At 34.0% G+C, this 18,560-nt stretch overlaps 3 protein-coding genes across 5 annotated transcripts; 1 reads left to right on the top strand and 2 right to left on the bottom strand.

The window, feature by feature from the left end:
* Window positions 1–1,590: 1,590 nt before the first annotated feature.
* Window positions 1,591–4,358, top strand: LOC105178443 (uncharacterized). Of its 2 annotated transcripts, none has more exons than XM_011101910.2 (2): window positions 1,591–2,658; window positions 3,865–4,085. In XM_011101910.2, the coding sequence occupies exons 1-2, from the start codon at window positions 1,759–1,761 to the stop codon at window positions 4,030–4,032; spliced, it is 1,068 nt and encodes a 355-aa protein (XP_011100212.1). In that variant the 5' UTR covers window positions 1,591–1,758; the 3' UTR covers window positions 4,033–4,085. The 2 variants fall into 2 exon arrangements, with proteins under 2 accessions (XP_011100212.1, XP_011100211.1); XM_011101909.3 differs by having other exon boundaries at window positions 1,595–2,658; window positions 3,861–4,358.
* Window positions 4,359–6,247: 1,889 nt separating this feature from the next.
* Window positions 6,248–6,978, bottom strand: LOC105178444 (signaling peptide TAXIMIN 1). Its single transcript, XM_011101911.3, has 2 exons — window positions 6,648–6,978; window positions 6,248–6,578 (listed from the first exon to the last, which is right to left on the bottom strand). The coding sequence occupies exons 1-2, from the start codon at window positions 6,752–6,754 to the stop codon at window positions 6,455–6,457; spliced, it is 231 nt and encodes a 76-aa protein (XP_011100213.1). The 5' UTR covers window positions 6,755–6,978; the 3' UTR covers window positions 6,248–6,454.
* A 5,003-nt stretch (window positions 6,979–11,981) lies between these two features.
* On the bottom strand, window positions 11,982–18,204 carry LOC105178445 (transcription factor GTE4). 2 transcript variants are annotated; one of them, XM_011101913.3, is made up of 5 exons: window positions 16,111–18,204; window positions 15,971–16,016; window positions 15,763–15,873; window positions 15,561–15,631; window positions 11,982–12,423 (listed from the first exon to the last, which is right to left on the bottom strand). In XM_011101913.3, exons 1-4 carry the CDS (start codon window positions 17,620–17,622, stop codon window positions 15,570–15,572), a joined length of 1,731 nt encoding a protein of 576 aa, XP_011100215.1. In that variant the 5' UTR covers window positions 17,623–18,204; the 3' UTR covers window positions 11,982–12,423; window positions 15,561–15,569. The 2 variants fall into 2 exon arrangements, with proteins under 2 accessions (XP_011100215.1, XP_011100214.1); XM_011101912.3 differs by having other exon boundaries at window positions 15,760–15,873; window positions 16,111–18,201.
* Between the last annotated feature and the right edge of the window lie 356 nt (window positions 18,205–18,560).

The raw sequence follows: 18,560 nt of genomic DNA, 5'->3' as shown, positions 1-18,560 counted from the left end.
AATTTTTGGGTATTTCTTATTAATGGAGAAGTGATGCAAGAAACATTAGGTCAATTGCTCTAGCTGGAGATAGTTCCGATAGGTAGTTGATTGAACTACGTAAGAGTACACTTCGAGAGTGTATGCGAAGACTTTGCAGTAGGCGGAATCACTTCAAGTCATACCAATCAATCTTAGCATAAAGTTTGTCCAAGTGTTCTTGTGGAACTCCCGTCTCATCATATTTCAAAAGGTTTAATTCACACCTGCTAGAAGTGCCTCGGCTAAGATAGCGGGGGAGAAATGGTTGTGCTTGGTAGAGCTACGGCTAAGGCCAGATAAGAATCCTCTACTATAGACAGAGCGTTGTGAATTGGGCTTATTACCTATGTGCCAGCTCGAGTTGGTGCATCATGGATCATAGCCAGTAAGGTTTCCTACAATAATTCTATTTTCGTCTCTTGAGGTGGAACACCCGAGAGAGGTGATTCTCTCTGGGGTAGAAGTGGAGCTTGTTCATGAGGAGGCGGGTCTTGGGGTAGAATAAAAAGTATATAGTATTTGGAAAAAAAAAAAAGCGAAAAGCATATAATGGCTAAAAATTAAATAGTGTTTGGAAAAAATTACTTCTAAAATAAATTTATTGATTAAAGACTGTTTTGTCTTTATGTGCTAAAAATACTATTTTTTGCTTATTATTTTACTTGTTGCTTGTCACTAATAATTATTTTTTTATAAAGAATAATAAATTTTATTTTGATTAGTATATTTCATATTTATTTTTTAAAAGATATTAAAAAAATATGTTTAATAATGCTTCCACTAAGTAATATAATTATTTATTCATACACAATAATTAAATTTGCATCATTGCAGAAAAATAAAAATTATTTTATTAATTAATCAAATAGTATCATAATACTATAGCAAATAAGTATAATAATTTTAAAATATTAAATATATGAAATTAAAATTTAATTATTGTTAAATTATTCAAATTATTTAAAAACTTTGATATTAATTTTAAAATAAATATAAAACGGTAAAGTTAAATTAAGATTATTATAATAAAAATAAAGTAGTAAAAAGTAAAGTTGAATTTATTTACAAAAAAGCCAAAGCTAGAAGTATTCCCTAATGTACTTCTAATTTTTTGTCTAAAATCGCTTTTTTTGCTGTTTCAAAAGTAAAAGTTGACATCCAAAGTATTTTTTTGGAATCAAAAATTAAAAAACTTTTTCATTAAGTGCTTGCAAATACTCATATGTATAATGTAATTGAAATATGCATTTATTGTATGACTTATATATAAAAATTATTTTTATACTATCATAAATAAATAAATACTATTAATATACCCATCATAAACTAATTAGCAAATGTATCAAGAAAGGGTAAACTTTAAAAACTTGTATAAGAAATGAATAACACTCATCTACAGAATAATACCCTCTCGACATACGAAAAGTTTCTTATAAAGAAACCAATTCACAGGTATAGATGGAAACATGTGAACATAAACCGCAAATTGACTCATGCAGTACGCCACATGTTCGCACCCGGAGGATTTCAGTCGCTGACTCATGCCATTATTCGCTGAATTCCCAACACGTTGCTGAAATTGGTTCCAAACCCGTCAATCTTCATCTCGAATCAGCTGCCCAAGTTGAAGACATCTTCACAGTCTCTTCTATAGCATCTCATTCGCTTCAGTACTCGCATAAAATCAAACACTAAAACCGAAAGGTCTGGGGTTGTCTTTGATTTGACTGCTTAGCAATGGCGTCCAAGCAATTGAGAAGAGAGAATCATGTTACAGATGAACGTGAGACAGTGGTGAAGAAAGATAGAGTCCCGAAAATGACAACCCATTTTGAGTCTCTTGCAGAAAAGGCGAGAGATGAGCAACATAATGCTCCTGTTCATGGTGAGAAACCCCACCAGTTTGAAACTCCTCCTGTCGGGATACAAGTTTCTGGGTCAGATAGGATGAGAAGAGAGGAAGGGCTGGAAGAAGAGACTGAAAGAGAGAAAAGGGCTTCTCAAATTCATGCTGAAAAAGAAGAAAAAGAGCAGCAGGCTGCTGTCTATGGCGAAAGAAAGGAAGGAACTGGTGAAAAGGAAAATCACGGCGGAGAAGAGAGTCAGGTGCCTTCACTGGAGGAAATTTCGAACTTGAGGGCGAAGGCGCAGCAGAACTCCACGGAAGCCATCAGGGCGGCGGAGGAGAGGTACGAGAAGTCGAAAGAAAAGGGTGCGTCGGCCTTGCACAAGGCCAAGGATTACACCGCGAAAAAAGCGGTGGCTGCAAAAGAAGTGGCGGTGGAAAGTGGCAAGGGGGTGGCAGAGTATACGGGGAAAGTGGCTGCGGAAGTGAAGGATCATGCGATTGTGGCCGGGTGGGGGGCAACGCATTATACTCTTGAGAAGGCGGCGGAGGCCACCAAGGCCGTGGCCGGCATTACGTCGAGCGTTGCAGGGTATACGGGTGAGAAGGTGGTGGTTGCAAAGGATAAGGTTGCCGGTGCTGGGAAGAGTTTGGCGGGGTACGCCGGAGAGAAGATAGCTGCTGCTAAGGATGCGGTGGTGGCTACTGAGGAAAGTGCAGCTGAGTATGCAGCTCGGAAGAAGGCCGCCGCTGAGAAAGAGTTAGAAGCAAAAAGAGCGTCACATGATAAGGTAAAACACTGATTTTGATGCATTTAATGTGCAGATGATTGCTTTTCCTGCAGTAGATTTAAATTGTTACAGAATATGAGGTATAAATTAATACTCCTATTAAGAAAATCAGACGTCTACGTTCTGGATTAATTTTAGGTACAAATTGTTATCGTTGTTGTCGAGCCTGTTATGTTGGAAGTTTAGTCATAGTTTGATGCATAATGCTGTTGTTTATGTATATTTGTGGATGTGGCATTTCATCAAACCCCATCGCAGTACGAAAACGAAGAAGTCGTGGAAGAAGGATGAAACTGTAATACGCAGTTTGAGTAACAATTCTTGGGTGGTTTCTTCTGTAATGCCATTCTAAGGATTTGAGTGGAACAGGATGAGTTTGCCTAAAGAGTCAAGAAATGATGTGTGAATTGAAGTTTATAACCAATTGGGCATAATAGGATATTAGGTATGGAATTACAGCAAGTCTTGGCTCAGAGAATTGTTAGTCTTTCATCTCCTACTTTACTAAATCAATCAGGAAGAAGTCCATCTGTTCGTATGAGCGTTGCATTTTATATGGCCAGTGTTGAAAAGCTCCAAGTAATGTGGATCATGTTCCGTCAGTAGAGGTGCTCATATTACATTGGCGCTACATAATACACACTACTTGGTGACGACAAAAATCCATGGGTTTTCAAGAGTTCGACCATATAGGCAACCTCTTTTGAAGTAATCTAAGATAAACATGAGTTTGAGTGGAATGAGCAGAAGTATTTATCTATGCATTCACATTGAAATGTATAAATTCAGGGCAGCAACTACAGATGTTTTAATTGAAATATGCAGAACTAACTTTATTTTGGTTGTGGTAGGACTTGTTTTTGACAGATTGTGAACGTTTGTAGAAAATATGAAAAGAAAGTAATTGCAAGAACAAAATTAACATGCTTGAAGCATTATCAATATGTTTTTGTGCGAAGCAGAATTGAGGATCACCAACGAACTATTTATACTTAGGTTGTCCGTATGGCCTCGTAGGAAGCAAGGTTGGGCGGACATCACATCTAAGAGGCTGCAACTCTGCACTCTTTTAGCTGGATAGAGAAAATCGAAAACTTACTCTGGTGCATCTCTGTATAGTTATCATGCTTTACAATATATGCTGAGGCAGGAAATTTCGTTGTATAGTTGTGCCCGTTTCATCAATCGTTGGTTTTTGCTAGGGAGACTGGGGAGAAACAATCGCTAGCAAGGAGCAGCAATATGCAGGGAACGAGCAATGGGAAACACCAACAGATGAATTCCAGGAGTGGGATCGGGAAGGAGCAGAAGAACACGGCCAATCAGCACAAGAATGGGGCAGCAGCATCCTCCATGCCATCGGCGAAACTATAGTGGAAATAGGCCAAACAGCCAAGGAACTGCTCGTTGGCCGGCACCCGCCCCAAGTACTGAAACCGAACAACGAAGCAGAATACACGGAGGAGACTCGTGCAGGAGAGCTGGTAAAGGAACTTAGAAAGAGTATATGAGGGCCTGGTAGTTCCAATTTCAGATGCAGAATTCTGTCAGTATCGGCCTTCTGATCGGTTGGAACTCATGATGTATATAGACTCTGATCTTCATTCTCGTCCCCTTTTTGAGAGTAGTTCATCAACCTTCGGAGCATGTTGTAATAATAATAAACAAGTAATACCGAGTACAGTACGAAATTCTCGTGATGGTTTGTGTTACAAATTGAACAAGGATGGCAGTTAGCTGGCTACTCAATTTCATCTAAAATTTGCACTTTTGATCCCATACAATAGTATATGTATTTTTTATCCCACAATTTATGAGTTTAGTGTATTTAGTCTTATAAGATAAAAAATTACAGTATTTTTGGTCTGAAAAGATAAAAAATTATGGATATAATTCATAGGATAAAATTTATGGCATTTGTTGTCCGAATTTTATAATTGTTTGTGTATGGGATTGAATGTGCTAAACTTGTAAATTATAAAATCAGAATTACAATACGCTCTAGCGCGTGAAATGAAAGTGCATTTCTCCTTAATTTCATTGTGAATTTATTTATTTATTTTTTTGTCCTCCCGCACATGCACACATCTATAACTGAACCTAATCTATGATGCATTGATACGAATACAATACGACACGAATATGTTGGCATAAAAAATATAAAAAAAATAGGATATAATACTGACATGACTATATATAATAACTTTTTTATTATATATTTTCAGCTTTTCATAAAATTAAAATATGCAATATGAAAAATATTAAGATAAAATATAAAATAAGCATATGTTATATCTACATTTTTAATCGAACATGGCTTCAAAAATATAAATAATCAATTTATTTTAAAAAATTTAATAATTTAAATTAGTTAAGTTATCGTGAACATTTCCCGAAATTTTTTGTAATTTCATCATCATATTTTTAGTTTAAGAAAAGTGAATTAATTCTTTTTTTTTTTTTATTAAATTCAATTTTTTTAATTAAAGACAACCAATTTTTTTTAAATTAAAAAAAAATTCAAAACATGTCAAACACGCCTCCAAAATGTATCAGACAGTGTCCTACACCATTTTTTTTTTTTTTTAAATCGCCGATGCCATGTCCGACACTGCATTGAATAGTTTTTTAGGGTGTGCAACACATTATAGAGCCATTGAATAATTGTTACATCTATAATAACTATCACTATTGGTAAAATGAGAATTACCTAAAATGCACTTAATTATATTTTTTCTTAATTAATTTAATTTATAACTTTTTGTTTATACCATCATTTAAAATTATTTTACTTTATTAATTTTATATTTATTCTTTTTTAATTAATAAAATATATATAATTAAATTTGGATAGAAGTAGTTTTATGGGCTAGTTGTATTCTTTTCGCCAACTATCATTTTCTTGTCTTCAGGGCTACCACCTACTCTCTGCTTTTCCCCTTTCCTACTTTGAAATAATTTTTCTAAAAAAATGTAATGTCTGAAGGATAAAAAGTACATTTACAATGTATAGATCATTACGGTCTTTTGTATAATTATATAAATAAAAAAAATTGCAATATTGGTCACAAAATATAAGATGATTTGCAATATTAGTCCCATACTTCTTGAAATAGTTAATATAATCTCACACGTTGAGAAATCATTGCAAAGTTAGTCCCAAGATAAAAAAAATTACAGTACTTTAGATTAACTTTGCAACATTTGGGACTAATTTTTCAAAATTTTTATAAAATGTGGGACTAATTTTGCAACTTTTTACTAAAAGTGTAGCACTAATATTGCAACGATAGGATTAACTTTATAATGTCTTCCTAAAGTGTGGGACTAATTTTGATTATTTCAAAAAATATGAAACTAATTTTGTAAATCGTCCTATATTTTGGGACCAAAATTACAATTTTTTCTATAAAAATTATACCTGACAGTCAAAGTAGGGATAATTTATTTAATAATATTGAAGTTTATGAGGAAGGTCCCTGTAATTATACAAAATAGATGAGTGATTTGTGTTAAGAGTGGAGGAGTGCAAATATAAATATAATTATCCATAAAAATAAATCAATCACTGAACTAAGAACAGAATGGGTGAAAGCAACAAACCAAACCGAAGATCTACCTCTATACACATACTTAATTATTTTATGCCAATAATTAGAACTTAACAAGCAATTCTTCAGCAGTAGATCAAACCAAGCAGGAAATGAAATGTCAATTATCAGCTAAAGAAAAAATCACAAAAAATATTACAAGAAATCAAGAAGAACAGAGAGAGAGAGAGAGAGAGCAATTATTCTCAACAGGGGATCTGAGAAGTAAACCATGACATGACATGAATAGGGGCTTTGATGAGCTCCAACGCTAGCTCCACCAACACCGTCACGCACAGACAACACGGGCATATGCAGCTCAACAACAACCTACACACACACACATAGATGAACAAAAATTGAGAAAAAATGAACATCGATTTGGATTTTGGGACTGACCCGACTATCCAGACGGCGATGCCGACGATGGAGATGATGAGGGAAAGCAACGCGAAGGGGAGACCCAACAGGAAGCCCAAAGGCCTGCAATCTCCGTCGCAGCACATGCCTCGCTTGATCTGATCGATCTCTCTCTGAATTTTTTAGCTGAATTCGATTTTTAATTTCTGGGTTTCGTGTGTCTTTTGCTGATTATTGTCGTGAGATATTTCTGGAGAGAGTGGAGTTGTGTGTGTGTGTGTGTGTGTGTGTGTTAACAGGGGAAAAGAGAAGAAGAGACACGTCTATTTGCTTATAATGTAAGGGACAGTGATGTATAAGTGGTGTTTGCTGCTTATTGTTTACCAGCAAAGGGTAAGGATTGTTTCTTATCTTATTCTCTCATCCTAAATTTGAGGATCAAATCTGATTGATATCCAATTTTAAATGAGATTTCTTTTTTTGAATTTTTAATTTTATGAAAAAGTAATATTTAAAAGTCAATTGTATAAGTATATTAACTTGAGAGCGCTATCGAAATTTTTAGAACAACTGAAAAGCCGTTCAAGTATAATTTTACTCTGATAGAAGATTTTGAGTTTGTGAACTCTATGCTTAGGGTCGTACGGATGTAAACTCAGCCCGGTCCAGATCCTGAGTATATGCATAACTATCATAACCGTCAAATCAAATTGAATTATTTTACTTTAAACCATACAATTCCATCATGTCTATAAATATATACCATCTGGATACTATATGTAATTTACTCTCTCAATCTTATCCTCCAAACCACGTTACGCATTGAAATGTTGGAGGACTATAACCGATACCTTTCTAGTGTTACTTTTACTGAATTATGGTTGTAGGATATTTTGGGGATTTGAATTCAAATTTGGACCTACAAGACTTATAAAATTTCATTTGAATTCGAACTCAAAATTGAAGTCATATAATATTCATTTTTTACATCCCTTTTTGTTAGAATTTAGACTAAAAATATTAATATTAGCAAAATAAATTACATAAATTTCTAATTTTGCCCATGATTTAATATTTATGGAGGGAAAATATAATGGTGTTAACATCAATCTATATATATTCTACATTTAGCTTGTTTAAAGTATAAAAATATACCTTGGGCTACTACATGAGGAGCAAAACTGAAAATTCATATACTTGTTTTTTTTTTGCTTACATCAGTATTTTTCATCCAAACCCTAACGGAACAGGGTCATGTGTAAATCAAAAAATTTTAGAGGGGAGTAAGTGTAATTTCAATTTTTTTTTGAAAAAAAGTATAATTTAGTATTTTCAGAGGGAGTGTAAGTGTAATTAACCCTTCTTTTAAAGTCAATTTATTTTTTTCATTTACGAATGTTTGTATAAAATATGTTTTCAAAAATACGTAATGTAATTGTACCTGAATTATTAACAGGATAAAATTATGTCCTTTTGTATTCATGTTCAAATATTCATTTACTTTTTTAATTAATTAAATAATTTACTAGGTATTAATACAAAAATAAAAAAGGCATTTTGGTTTCTTTTTCTAAGAATTGAAAGTGGGTATTGGTAGGCTGTCAGTTTCTTGAATTGTTAAATTGGAATAAAGTCTCTTTTTCCTCTCATCCTTACTTTGCATTTGTTCTCTCCTTTTCTGCCTCTCTTTATCTTTTTCCGGATTCACTGTGAAAGAATTATTTATTTGAAATGTTGGAAGTTGTCTCACCCATTATCAGAAACTCTCTTATAAGATCAATTATTGAAGTGGGATAATAATTTTATTGGTTAATAATTATTGGTAATTAAGATGAGTTCATGTATTTGAATTTAATTAATTGATATGTTAGTTTCTTTAATATAGATTTTTTTTTTATTTTTTACAATTAGTAGTGATGTGTTGATGAACAATTTTATGTTATTATTTCATAAATTTTGAAGTTGAATTTGAGGTTGATAGAATTACACCATTTGATATAACACTAAGGTATTAATTGGCAAAAAGGAAATAACCCGCTATGGTATTGCAAATGAGCAAATTATTTTTTTATAAAAAAAAATAAAAATATACTTCCCTATGTTTTTAAAAATACAGCAATTGACCTTCCTGTATTTTTAAAATGAAACAATTCACCTCCTTAGACAGGCATGTAAAAGTTGCTCTATCTTAAAATACATAGGGATGTCAATTACTATGTTTTTTTTTTTTTTTTTCATAGGAAGGTAATTTGCTCATTTGTAATATCACATAAAGTATATTGCATTAAACCCCATATTAGTTACTATTTGAAGTTTTTATTTGAGTTATTGTCTGGTTCAATTTTTTTTTTTCTTTTTTGAGTGAGTTAGTTTCAATCACTAATAACAACCGATATATTAATTATCAATCAAATATGTATAACTAATTTTACTGTTCCCTAGGGAATATCCCATCAGCTTGGGCTTAATCTCCTACAGGGGTATTTGAGTTCAATCTATGGTATTTTTTTCCCCCCATTAATTTCAGAAGGATCAGTGCTGGTTCTCCAATTACTCTTTAAGCGGCTCAAACCTATGATCAAAATCATGGATGCAAGGTGCTCTTGCCAATAGGCCACCAGAATTCAATTTGTGGTGGTTGCATAAGTGTGCAAGAGAAAAATTAATTAATAATTACTATTAAATTAGAACGTGAAAATTGAATCCATGACCTTATGTTCGTAGGTTTTCTATTCTAATTAAGGTAGGCCCATTAACATTTTGTTTGCGTAAATTTAAATCTGAGTGATTTTATTTTAAAAAAATATCTTGTCGGAGAGAGGAGAGTAATGGCGCTTGTACATTGATGTTTGATATTTGATATTCTTGACGCTTATTTTCATCTATCAAATAGACCCCTCTATTAGTTGAAATTCATCAAATTTATTGATATTAGTAAAAAAACTTGAATGAAAATCACATTTACTTATATTAACTTATTACTGACTTACTGCAGGCTGAACAAATCTTTTCTGATCAAATTACCCTTATCAAAGTGAAAATATACCTTCTCACATGCATTAGATTAAAATTATCATGTTATATTCAATTACATAAATAAATATTTCAAATACCATATCATTAGATTAATTAGATATATTTTGTACAATTTACAATACATGCATAAAGTTCAATATAATTTTTTAAAATTGTATTGACAATATTTTTGTTAAAAATTCTACACACATAAGTGTTTATATATATAACAACATAATACATTAAACAGTAAAATTTGAAAATAAGTATCGAAAAATATGATGGTTTTAAGTCTATAGAATTTCAAGTTTCTATACTAATTATAAAAATTATCAATTCTGAATAATATTTTATTTAAATAAAATTTTTATGATAATTTAAATTAATTTTTTGGGAAAATAATTGTAATACACATATGTTAAAAGCATTTTCATCTTAAAAATTATGGTCAATGTTATTACAGTAATTTTTGTTACCTTTATATTTTAGAGAGTTGAAAGTGTAATTAACTTTTAATTTTATATATGAAAAGATGTGATATTTTTCGATAGCTTCTTGTATGAAAAAAAAGGGAATAATTATCCTTCTTTGAACTTTTGTGTAATTACACGTAAACCTATTGTGGTTTGAGAAATTATATGACTAAAGAAAATTGAGTTTTCGCTACACTATAAATGACCATGGTTTAAAAAATCATGATAAATCAATATTATTAACCACGACTAAATAAAATCAAAACAATATATTTATCACGTCTAATCAATATTCGCTATATTTTTTAGTCATAGCCAAAATATTTGTCATTATTTTGGCCATGGCAAATATTTTGGCGACACTTAAAGAAACAACGATTAATGACTGTTGCTTAGCCATGTTTAATTTGTACTTGCTACGATTTTCTTTATTTGACTATAGTGATTAACCGTAGCGAAATATTTTTTACTAGTAAATCTAGCATTCCTAAGGTTTTTTTTGTTAATATTAATAAGTTTAATAATTTTTAACTTACAAAGAAATTTATTTATTAAATAAAGAAAAATATAAGAAGTGATAAATATACTTTTTTAAATTATAAAAAAAAAATATAACCAAATCCCATAAAAACAAAAAGAAAAAGGAGGTCAACGCAAGAGGGGTGGTGAACTCGTAAAACAAGGCTGTCATATTCAACAGCTCACGTCTCCATGTGATTGCCTTCACTGCATCCACCTCATAACATTTTCCTGTTTTAAAAATTTATTCAGACAGAACATACACTTGAATACGGACACTCTTTCTCCCAAGACAGCATTGTCCTGTATGCGGTGGCCTAACTATAGTGTTCGTTTTGTATTAATAATATTAGAATTTTAACATAATCAATAATCTTTTCAGTTGAACGTATGTAGAATTTGCCTAGTTCAAACAGGCTGTAGCTCGAGAGTGTAGCTGTTGAGAGGAAAATTTTGCTCGGATCAGGTTTGAGTACCCAAATCAATTTCAAAATAAACATGATACACTTGTTATGTAATCAGTCATTTTTTTTGAATTGTAAATCAATCATACAGTAAAAGTATTACACTTACCATATAATTATTTTACGTTTGATCGAGTTAGGTTTGAACAAAAATTACTCGAGAGACAAGACCACATGATAAATGGATAAACTACCTCTTAACCTGACTTGACGATCAAATGGTTTTTGCATAGGTTGTTTGACTCAATTCTGTGTTGTTAGGTCAATATCTTAATAAAATTTAGATCGCTACAGTTAGAATAACCACTCGTGGTCGAGTTCATCTTGAATAAGATGGATGTCATGATTTTACGATTTGAAATCCTAAAGCTCACAAGAAGCACACATATAAAGATCACATCCATTTCGACAAAAATAACACTTGAAAAATTGTAATACCAAAACATATGTAAAAGATTAAATCAATAACTTTATTGCATTAGCGGAATCTATCTTAGTCTAAAGACTGTGATCTATCATGCACTCGCATATGACGACTAGAACGCCTTTACAATATACTATTTGATTCAAATTAAACGATTTTATTTTAGAAGTGTACTTCTCATTGGTCAATAATAGAAAGACCGAACCTACTAAGTACAGTGATTTAAAATGCTCAAACACTTCATTTCCATGAATGTAAATGAGCTTAGAATTCAAGAAACCGAATATGAGCGTAGTGTCTTAAAATGGGATTCTCATCTCTTTGTTGGGAACTTAGTCAAAATTAGCATGAAGACTTTGAGAAATGAAGAATCTCGGATATTTTTTTTAATGTTTCTTTAAATATAAATAATCTTTTATATCATTCGGGAAATATAAATCAAGATATCAAATTAAAATATACACCAACATACATAGAATTACTGCAAAAAACACCGACATTGATGAGATTCAAATCCACAATCTTACAGTAAGAGAACAGGGGCATGATGCCATGAAAGTTTTTAAATTGGCAATCATGACCTAAACCCATCATACACACCAACTAGTTCTTCTCAACAATGTACAGAACTACAAGACAAACATGATAAACATATATCTTACAAACTGACTAGTTCTTGTCAGCAATCTACAAAATATGAGATGAACACGATTAGCATCTACAAATATCATACAAATCTGCTTTCAAGTCTAACATTACCACCCACTACAGGAATTTACAAATTCAGTAGAGGAAGGATCCTGGCTGCTCCATGAGAGGATTGCAATTTCTGAAGGATATCATCTACCGTACAATTAGAGGTGCTAGAACTATTTGAAGACTGAGATGCATTGTTGTCAGTATTGAGATTTGATCAAGATCTGCAAATTGGTAGGAGAATAAGTTAATGGCCAGAATGATATGAGATCTGTAAGCAAGTCTGACTTGACTGAAAGACAATTTAGTAAAAACTAAGATACTCAGGCAGCAAATAAACAGGCTGTCTGCTCTTGCTATAGTTTCCCCAGCTTTAATACTTCTCCCAACACCACTACCAACACAAACACTGATTACACATAGCCAGGACAAAAGAGGAAAAGTCAAGAAACCAACACCGAAGACAGCTCATAGCTTACGTATTGTTTGCTCAGCAGAGGCATCAAATTGGAATGGATTTCATTGAAGTATGGTAATTCTCTACCAAAAGTTGATGCATTAGTGATACGCAAATAAGATTCTCGAAAAGATAGTACATAATTAGATTCCCAAAAAGCGGAAAATGAACGAGGCCTTGAACTTTAATTTCACACAGAGTGCAAAAATCATGTACGATAACAGCAGCCATCACCATTTCACGTAAAAGAAAGTTCAACAGCATAACCCAGATATCAAGTGTTTCAAAGACATTTCTCTTCCACAAGAACCTTAATGTATCACAAACAATTTCAGTTTGAAGAAATCATGCAGTATATGGCTCCCAACCATTTTCATCTAAACTGCATCACAGAAAACCCAGAGACCAGAGCCCCTAGCCATAGTGGTCAGTGGCGTACGGCGTACAATGGCGCCAAGGGCTCCTGGAACCATGGCGCACGGCACGGCGCGCGCCTTTTCGAAGGATGGGGCAAATATAAGAAATAATCTATATATTTATATAACTAGTATTATTTTGACTAGATTAATGTATAAGGAGTTAAATAAGACATATAAAACAACAAATTAAACATAACAAGACTTCATATAATTAAAACGACCAATGCTGAACCATTGAAGGATAGCAAAAGTCCTAAAGTACAGCCTTATAGTAAGCAAATTTAAGACTTTAAGCTGTAAATACTAAATACCGACATAAACATACAATAAAATACTGTAGTTAATCATCGCAAAAAGAAAACACTAACAGAACAACTAAAGCACTCAAAGATTAATAAAATCACATCAATTTCAATGATTCAATCGGCATAATTAGAGCTTGTACTGCTGTGCACGATAAAGATTTACACTTCATGAACTTAGAAAAAAAGTCACTGTCTATGGAAGAGAAGAAGAAGAGAAGAACTGAGAAGAAGATGCGTTGGCGGAGGAAGAAGAGAGAACTGAATAAAGAAGAGTCAAGAATGAAAGTTACCCATGCATGCAAAGTACTTAATTTGCTAAAATTCCTTTTATATTTAGGTTTTTTTTTTTAATTCATGGGCCTGGGCACCCAGCCAGCAGCCAGGCCCCAGGCCCTCTTTGTTATGGTGCGCCTGGGCAGCCAAAATGGCGCCCAGGCGCGCTCTACGGCGACGCCATAGAGAAGGTGCGCGCCATGCCCATGGCACGCCATTGACTACACTGTCCATGCCCATAATTTTCATCATTTGAGACAAGGGGAAACATTTGGGATTTACTTCCTTTTAAATTAAACCAAAAACTCGACATTCCTCCCCCTTTCACTTCCCTTTCCTCTTATGGAACCAGGAATGCCTAAAACTATGGACTGTACAAGAGCTTTCTTTTGAGGTTGGGATAACACCAGAATATTCGTGAAACATAAAATCTTGTGACTAATAACCAAAATGGTTCTGCAAATTATAGGCTACAGGTAACGATCAACAAATAAATGCACACTGAAATCGTGTTCATGTAAATCCATTAATTATAGCATATCTCATTCATTCACATATTTAAATCCTTATGCTAACAATTGTAAAAAAGTATTGTAGATGTAAAGAATTTCCACGATAACCAGTGTCAGAATCATCAGCAGTCTGGCAAGGGTGTGACCCCTGGCTCTTGAAGAAACTGTGGCTTTAGTGATTTTTACAAGGCTTTTTATTTGATAAAACTAAGCTAGCACTTACACTCGAGCACAAACAATCAGCAAACAATTGTCATGCTTCTGCAAAATGAGCATCTAATTTTCAGACATTATCTATCATAGATATTTGTACACTAGTACTAAAGTATTAAGATAATGTACATTATGCATATTGTAAGCACTTTTAATAAGGATTATGTGTAAGCCTTTTTAATATGTGCACATTTATTGTTATTAAGATTAGTATGCTTTCTTAAATATTCTTTAAAAATATTTTCATCCTTTCCATATGTAAGATACATAAACAAGTCCAGATAACTCTAAAAGGACCATCTCCATCTGTGTGACACCTGTTTCAGGTTAATATACATTAATGACAGGCACGTTTACTGTGCGTATGCCATGGGCATGTAAAACTGTATGCATCTGCTTCTGCTTAAACTACAGAAACTAAAGTAAAAAAGGAGTTTCAACTACAGAAAAAGATTAACTCATGCATGAAATACCAATTCATTTATAAAAGCAGTGTCAGCAGATTCTTATTCCTATCTAGAACTGAACTTTGCAGCATGGAAGGTATGCAGCCACCTCAAAGACTTCCCATATTTGTACAGACTAGTTTGAGTATATTAATCACGTGTGCTTGACACAGCAATCAAGTCCATGGTCTTTTTGATACTAGACAACAAGCAAAAAAGACAGATGCGACAAAATAGAGCATTAATCGTGCTAATTTGTTTGATAAGATCCGAGGAAGTCTTGACTTCCTCTGAATCAAAAGATAAATAGGCATACAGGTGAAAATTGAATGCCCCATTAAATTTCAAATCCTGTTTCTGCATGACAAAATGATTCTGTTGCTTTAGCCCTCATAAAAGATGTAGCATAACGACAAACACACATATGTTAAATGTTATCCTGCCAATAACCAAAAAATTTGAGATGGTAAAAAGATTCAAACCAATTGATGGGTTAATAAACAACAGCAAATAATTCTTATATCCAAACAATGAATGAGTTATTAAAGTATTAAATGACAGCAGCTGAAGAAACCAAAGATAAAGAAGCACTTGATGTTTCACACGTACGAGTTTCGAGAATACATATACAAGCATGCATGAGTGAGGACAAGACCAGAAGGACAGTCTTCCAGAAAAGGTCAAATCGTAAAGGCAAAGAGAGATGTTCAAAAGCCTGCAAAGGGAAATAGGGTACCTCAGCAACTCAATTCTTTTGTGAGTTTCCGCCGTCAGATTCATCGGCTGAGGAACTTTCACCATCAGAATCTGAAATAAATAAAATAATAAGCGGTAAGTGAATACCTCTGAGTGGACCCGAAAATTGCCATAATTACATCTCAACAGGCCAAGAGAAATATACTATAAACAGGAACCAGATAATTATCAATTACTACCACTGGATGAAGATCCCGAATCTGAACTTGAGCTGCTTTGGCTGATTCCTTGATTTGCATCATTACGGCCCGGCTCTTCTACATCAATTGGAGGTGAGACAACTTTCTTTTCATCTGCTCAAGAAAATTAAAGAAAAAAAAGATGAAATAATAGTTTTGCTACTAATAACCTTGAGGCGATCAAATAAATTTTACCCTCTGCAAATTTTACCTGCTCTACTTCCTTTTGCATTTTCTGTTACAACTGAGGCAGTAATCTGCGAGAAGGCCAGAAAATCCCAACAAAAGAAGGAATGCATCAATAAAATTCACAATAAACTTAATTTAGTTAACCAAGTACAAATAAATTACCTTTTCTTTGGTGTTCTGCTCTACACCAGTTATTAATTGATTATCAATCTCAGCCTTTCTTTTGTTCTTGCTCAAACTCTTCTTATAATTGGTTATGAACCTATCAAGCTCCCAAAGAGTCTCTGTATCAACACTGTCAATGTCAACCTCAATCTCATCATCTTGCTGTGAAAGAGAAGGATTCCTCTTCTTAATGATCTGAACAACGTTTTCAAGCTTCTCAGAAGGTAAACTCTGCAGATTTATGCTAAGTTTTTGCTTTTCATCATATGTCATCTCCCTTTTGTTTGGATCCTTCGCCTTTGGCTTCTTTGGGGCAGGAACCTTGCCAGATTGAGCAATATTCATTGTCTTCCTTTTTGGATCAACTGAATAGGTCATTGATTCAGATCTATCATTAGGTTTCTTCGTATCACCCCTCACCCGCGACTGTGGAGGAGCCTTCCGAGATGTAGGTGTTGGTGAACCCACATCAAGATCTGCAGTCAACTTCAACTCACGCATGTAATCAGCCTCTATGAGAGTCCATTTGTCTTCAAATACTTTTGACAGCTGTTCAGCCATTACATATACATCTTGCTCTTTTGGGTTATATGTCATAGCATTTCGGAATGTAAGTCTCACATCCTCGGCAAATTCCAGAGGAGACTTGTACCAATTCTGGGTTAGCCTATCTTTCACAGTACCAAGATCCATAGGGTTTCTTATAATTTCAAAGTAGTCATGCAAACCTAGACCAACTGCATCTACTGGCTTGTTAAACACCCAACCATGCTTGTGCTTCATCAATCTCTCTAAGAGTGCATTACAACTTTTGAATACTTGATTCGGAAACTTCTCCATTCTCAGTCCACTTCCTTCTCCCTTCTTCCCGTTCGACTTGAATTTCTTGTTACTTTCAGCTGGAGGAATCTTATCCTTCGCAAGCAAAAACTCTGAATTTCTATACAATTTATTTGCCTTCGGCGTCCTTTTCTCTTTCTCCAATTTATCAACACCACCCTTGCTATTTTCGTATACCGACACACTCAACTGTTTTAACGGCTTCAACATTCGCGGCGGTCCTACTTCAACAGCCACCTTATCTCCATCTCTATTATCAAACCTGTCCGTTGCATTCTTTTGCCCGTCATTTGCCTCAATCTTCCTCATCAAAGTCCGCACCATATCCCGCTCACCCTCCAGCTTCCTCTTTAACTCAAGGGCCTCATGTTTTGACTTCATGGGCAGACTTATCCAAACCTTATTCTCCTGCCTTAGAAACCCTCCTTTGACAACCAATGCATCACGGCTCAGGCTAGAAAAATTATCCGAACCCACATCAAAACCAGAATTATGTAATCTTTTCGTCGAGCTCGGACCGTCAGAAACAACTTTCGGCTGCTGCTGCTCCCTCAACAAATTACTACTGCTCTTACTCGTTTCAAGCCCTTTAAACGATCTCCTACTGTAAACCTTACGCTCCCCCAACTTGTCGTCCTCCTTAAACCCTTCATTTCCACCTCCCAACATTGTCCCAGAATGCACCAAAATCCAAACTAATTTCTAAAAATCTCGCGCAGAAAACACACAGAACACGCACTAACTTATCACAACTAGCTCATTTACAGATTTTACTCGTTTCTTTCTACTACAACTAAGCACCACCGTACGTATGCAGATGCAGTAAAGTACATTAGGGTTGCGAAGGCATACCACCTTCGTAATACTATTTTCCCCTCCCCGTAATCTATAGAGGAAAATTGAACAGCGATTCGGATTTTGGAACTGACCCGACAACCCAGACTGCGCCGCCGACGATAGAGATGATAAGGGAAAGCAGCGCGAAGGGGAGACCCATCATGAAGCCCAAAGGCCTGCAATCTCCGTCGCAACACATGCCTCAATCGACCGATCGATCTCTGAATTTTTTAGCTGAATTCGATTTTTAATTTCTGGGTTTCGCGTGTTTTTTGCTGATTATTGTCGCCAGATATTTCTGGGGAGAGTGAAGTTGCAACTTGTGTGTGTGTGTGTGTGTGTGTGTGTTTTTACAGGGGAAAGGAAAGGAAGAGACACGTTTATCCAAGGGACAGTGATGTATTAAGTGGTTTTTGCTGCTTATTGTATACCAGCAAAGACTAAACATTATTTCTTGTCTTGCTCCCTCATCCTAAATTCCAGGAACAAATCTAATTCATACGGAATATCAAATAATAATTAAAAATAATTTTAATTTTAATTTTAATTTTATAAAAGTAATAATTGAGTCAGTTGTATAAATATATTTCATGTGACAGCCACACAAAAACGATTCAAAATGATCGGAAAGCCCTCAAATCTGCAATTATGTACATATGTATCATACTCGTTTGATGAAGATTTGATTATTTTCACTTAATGATACAATTCATTATATTTATAAATATATACCATCTAGATGGGATAAATAATTTTTACTATTTGTTACC

The sequence above is a fragment of the Sesamum indicum genome, linkage group LG12 (genome assembly GCF_026168435.1).
Source record: "Sesamum indicum cultivar Baizhima isolate 11 linkage group LG12, ASM2616843v1, whole genome shotgun sequence".
NCBI classification, from domain to species: domain Eukaryota; kingdom Viridiplantae; phylum Streptophyta; class Magnoliopsida; order Lamiales; family Pedaliaceae; genus Sesamum; species Sesamum indicum.
This window is presented reverse-complemented; position numbering and strand designations above follow the sequence as displayed.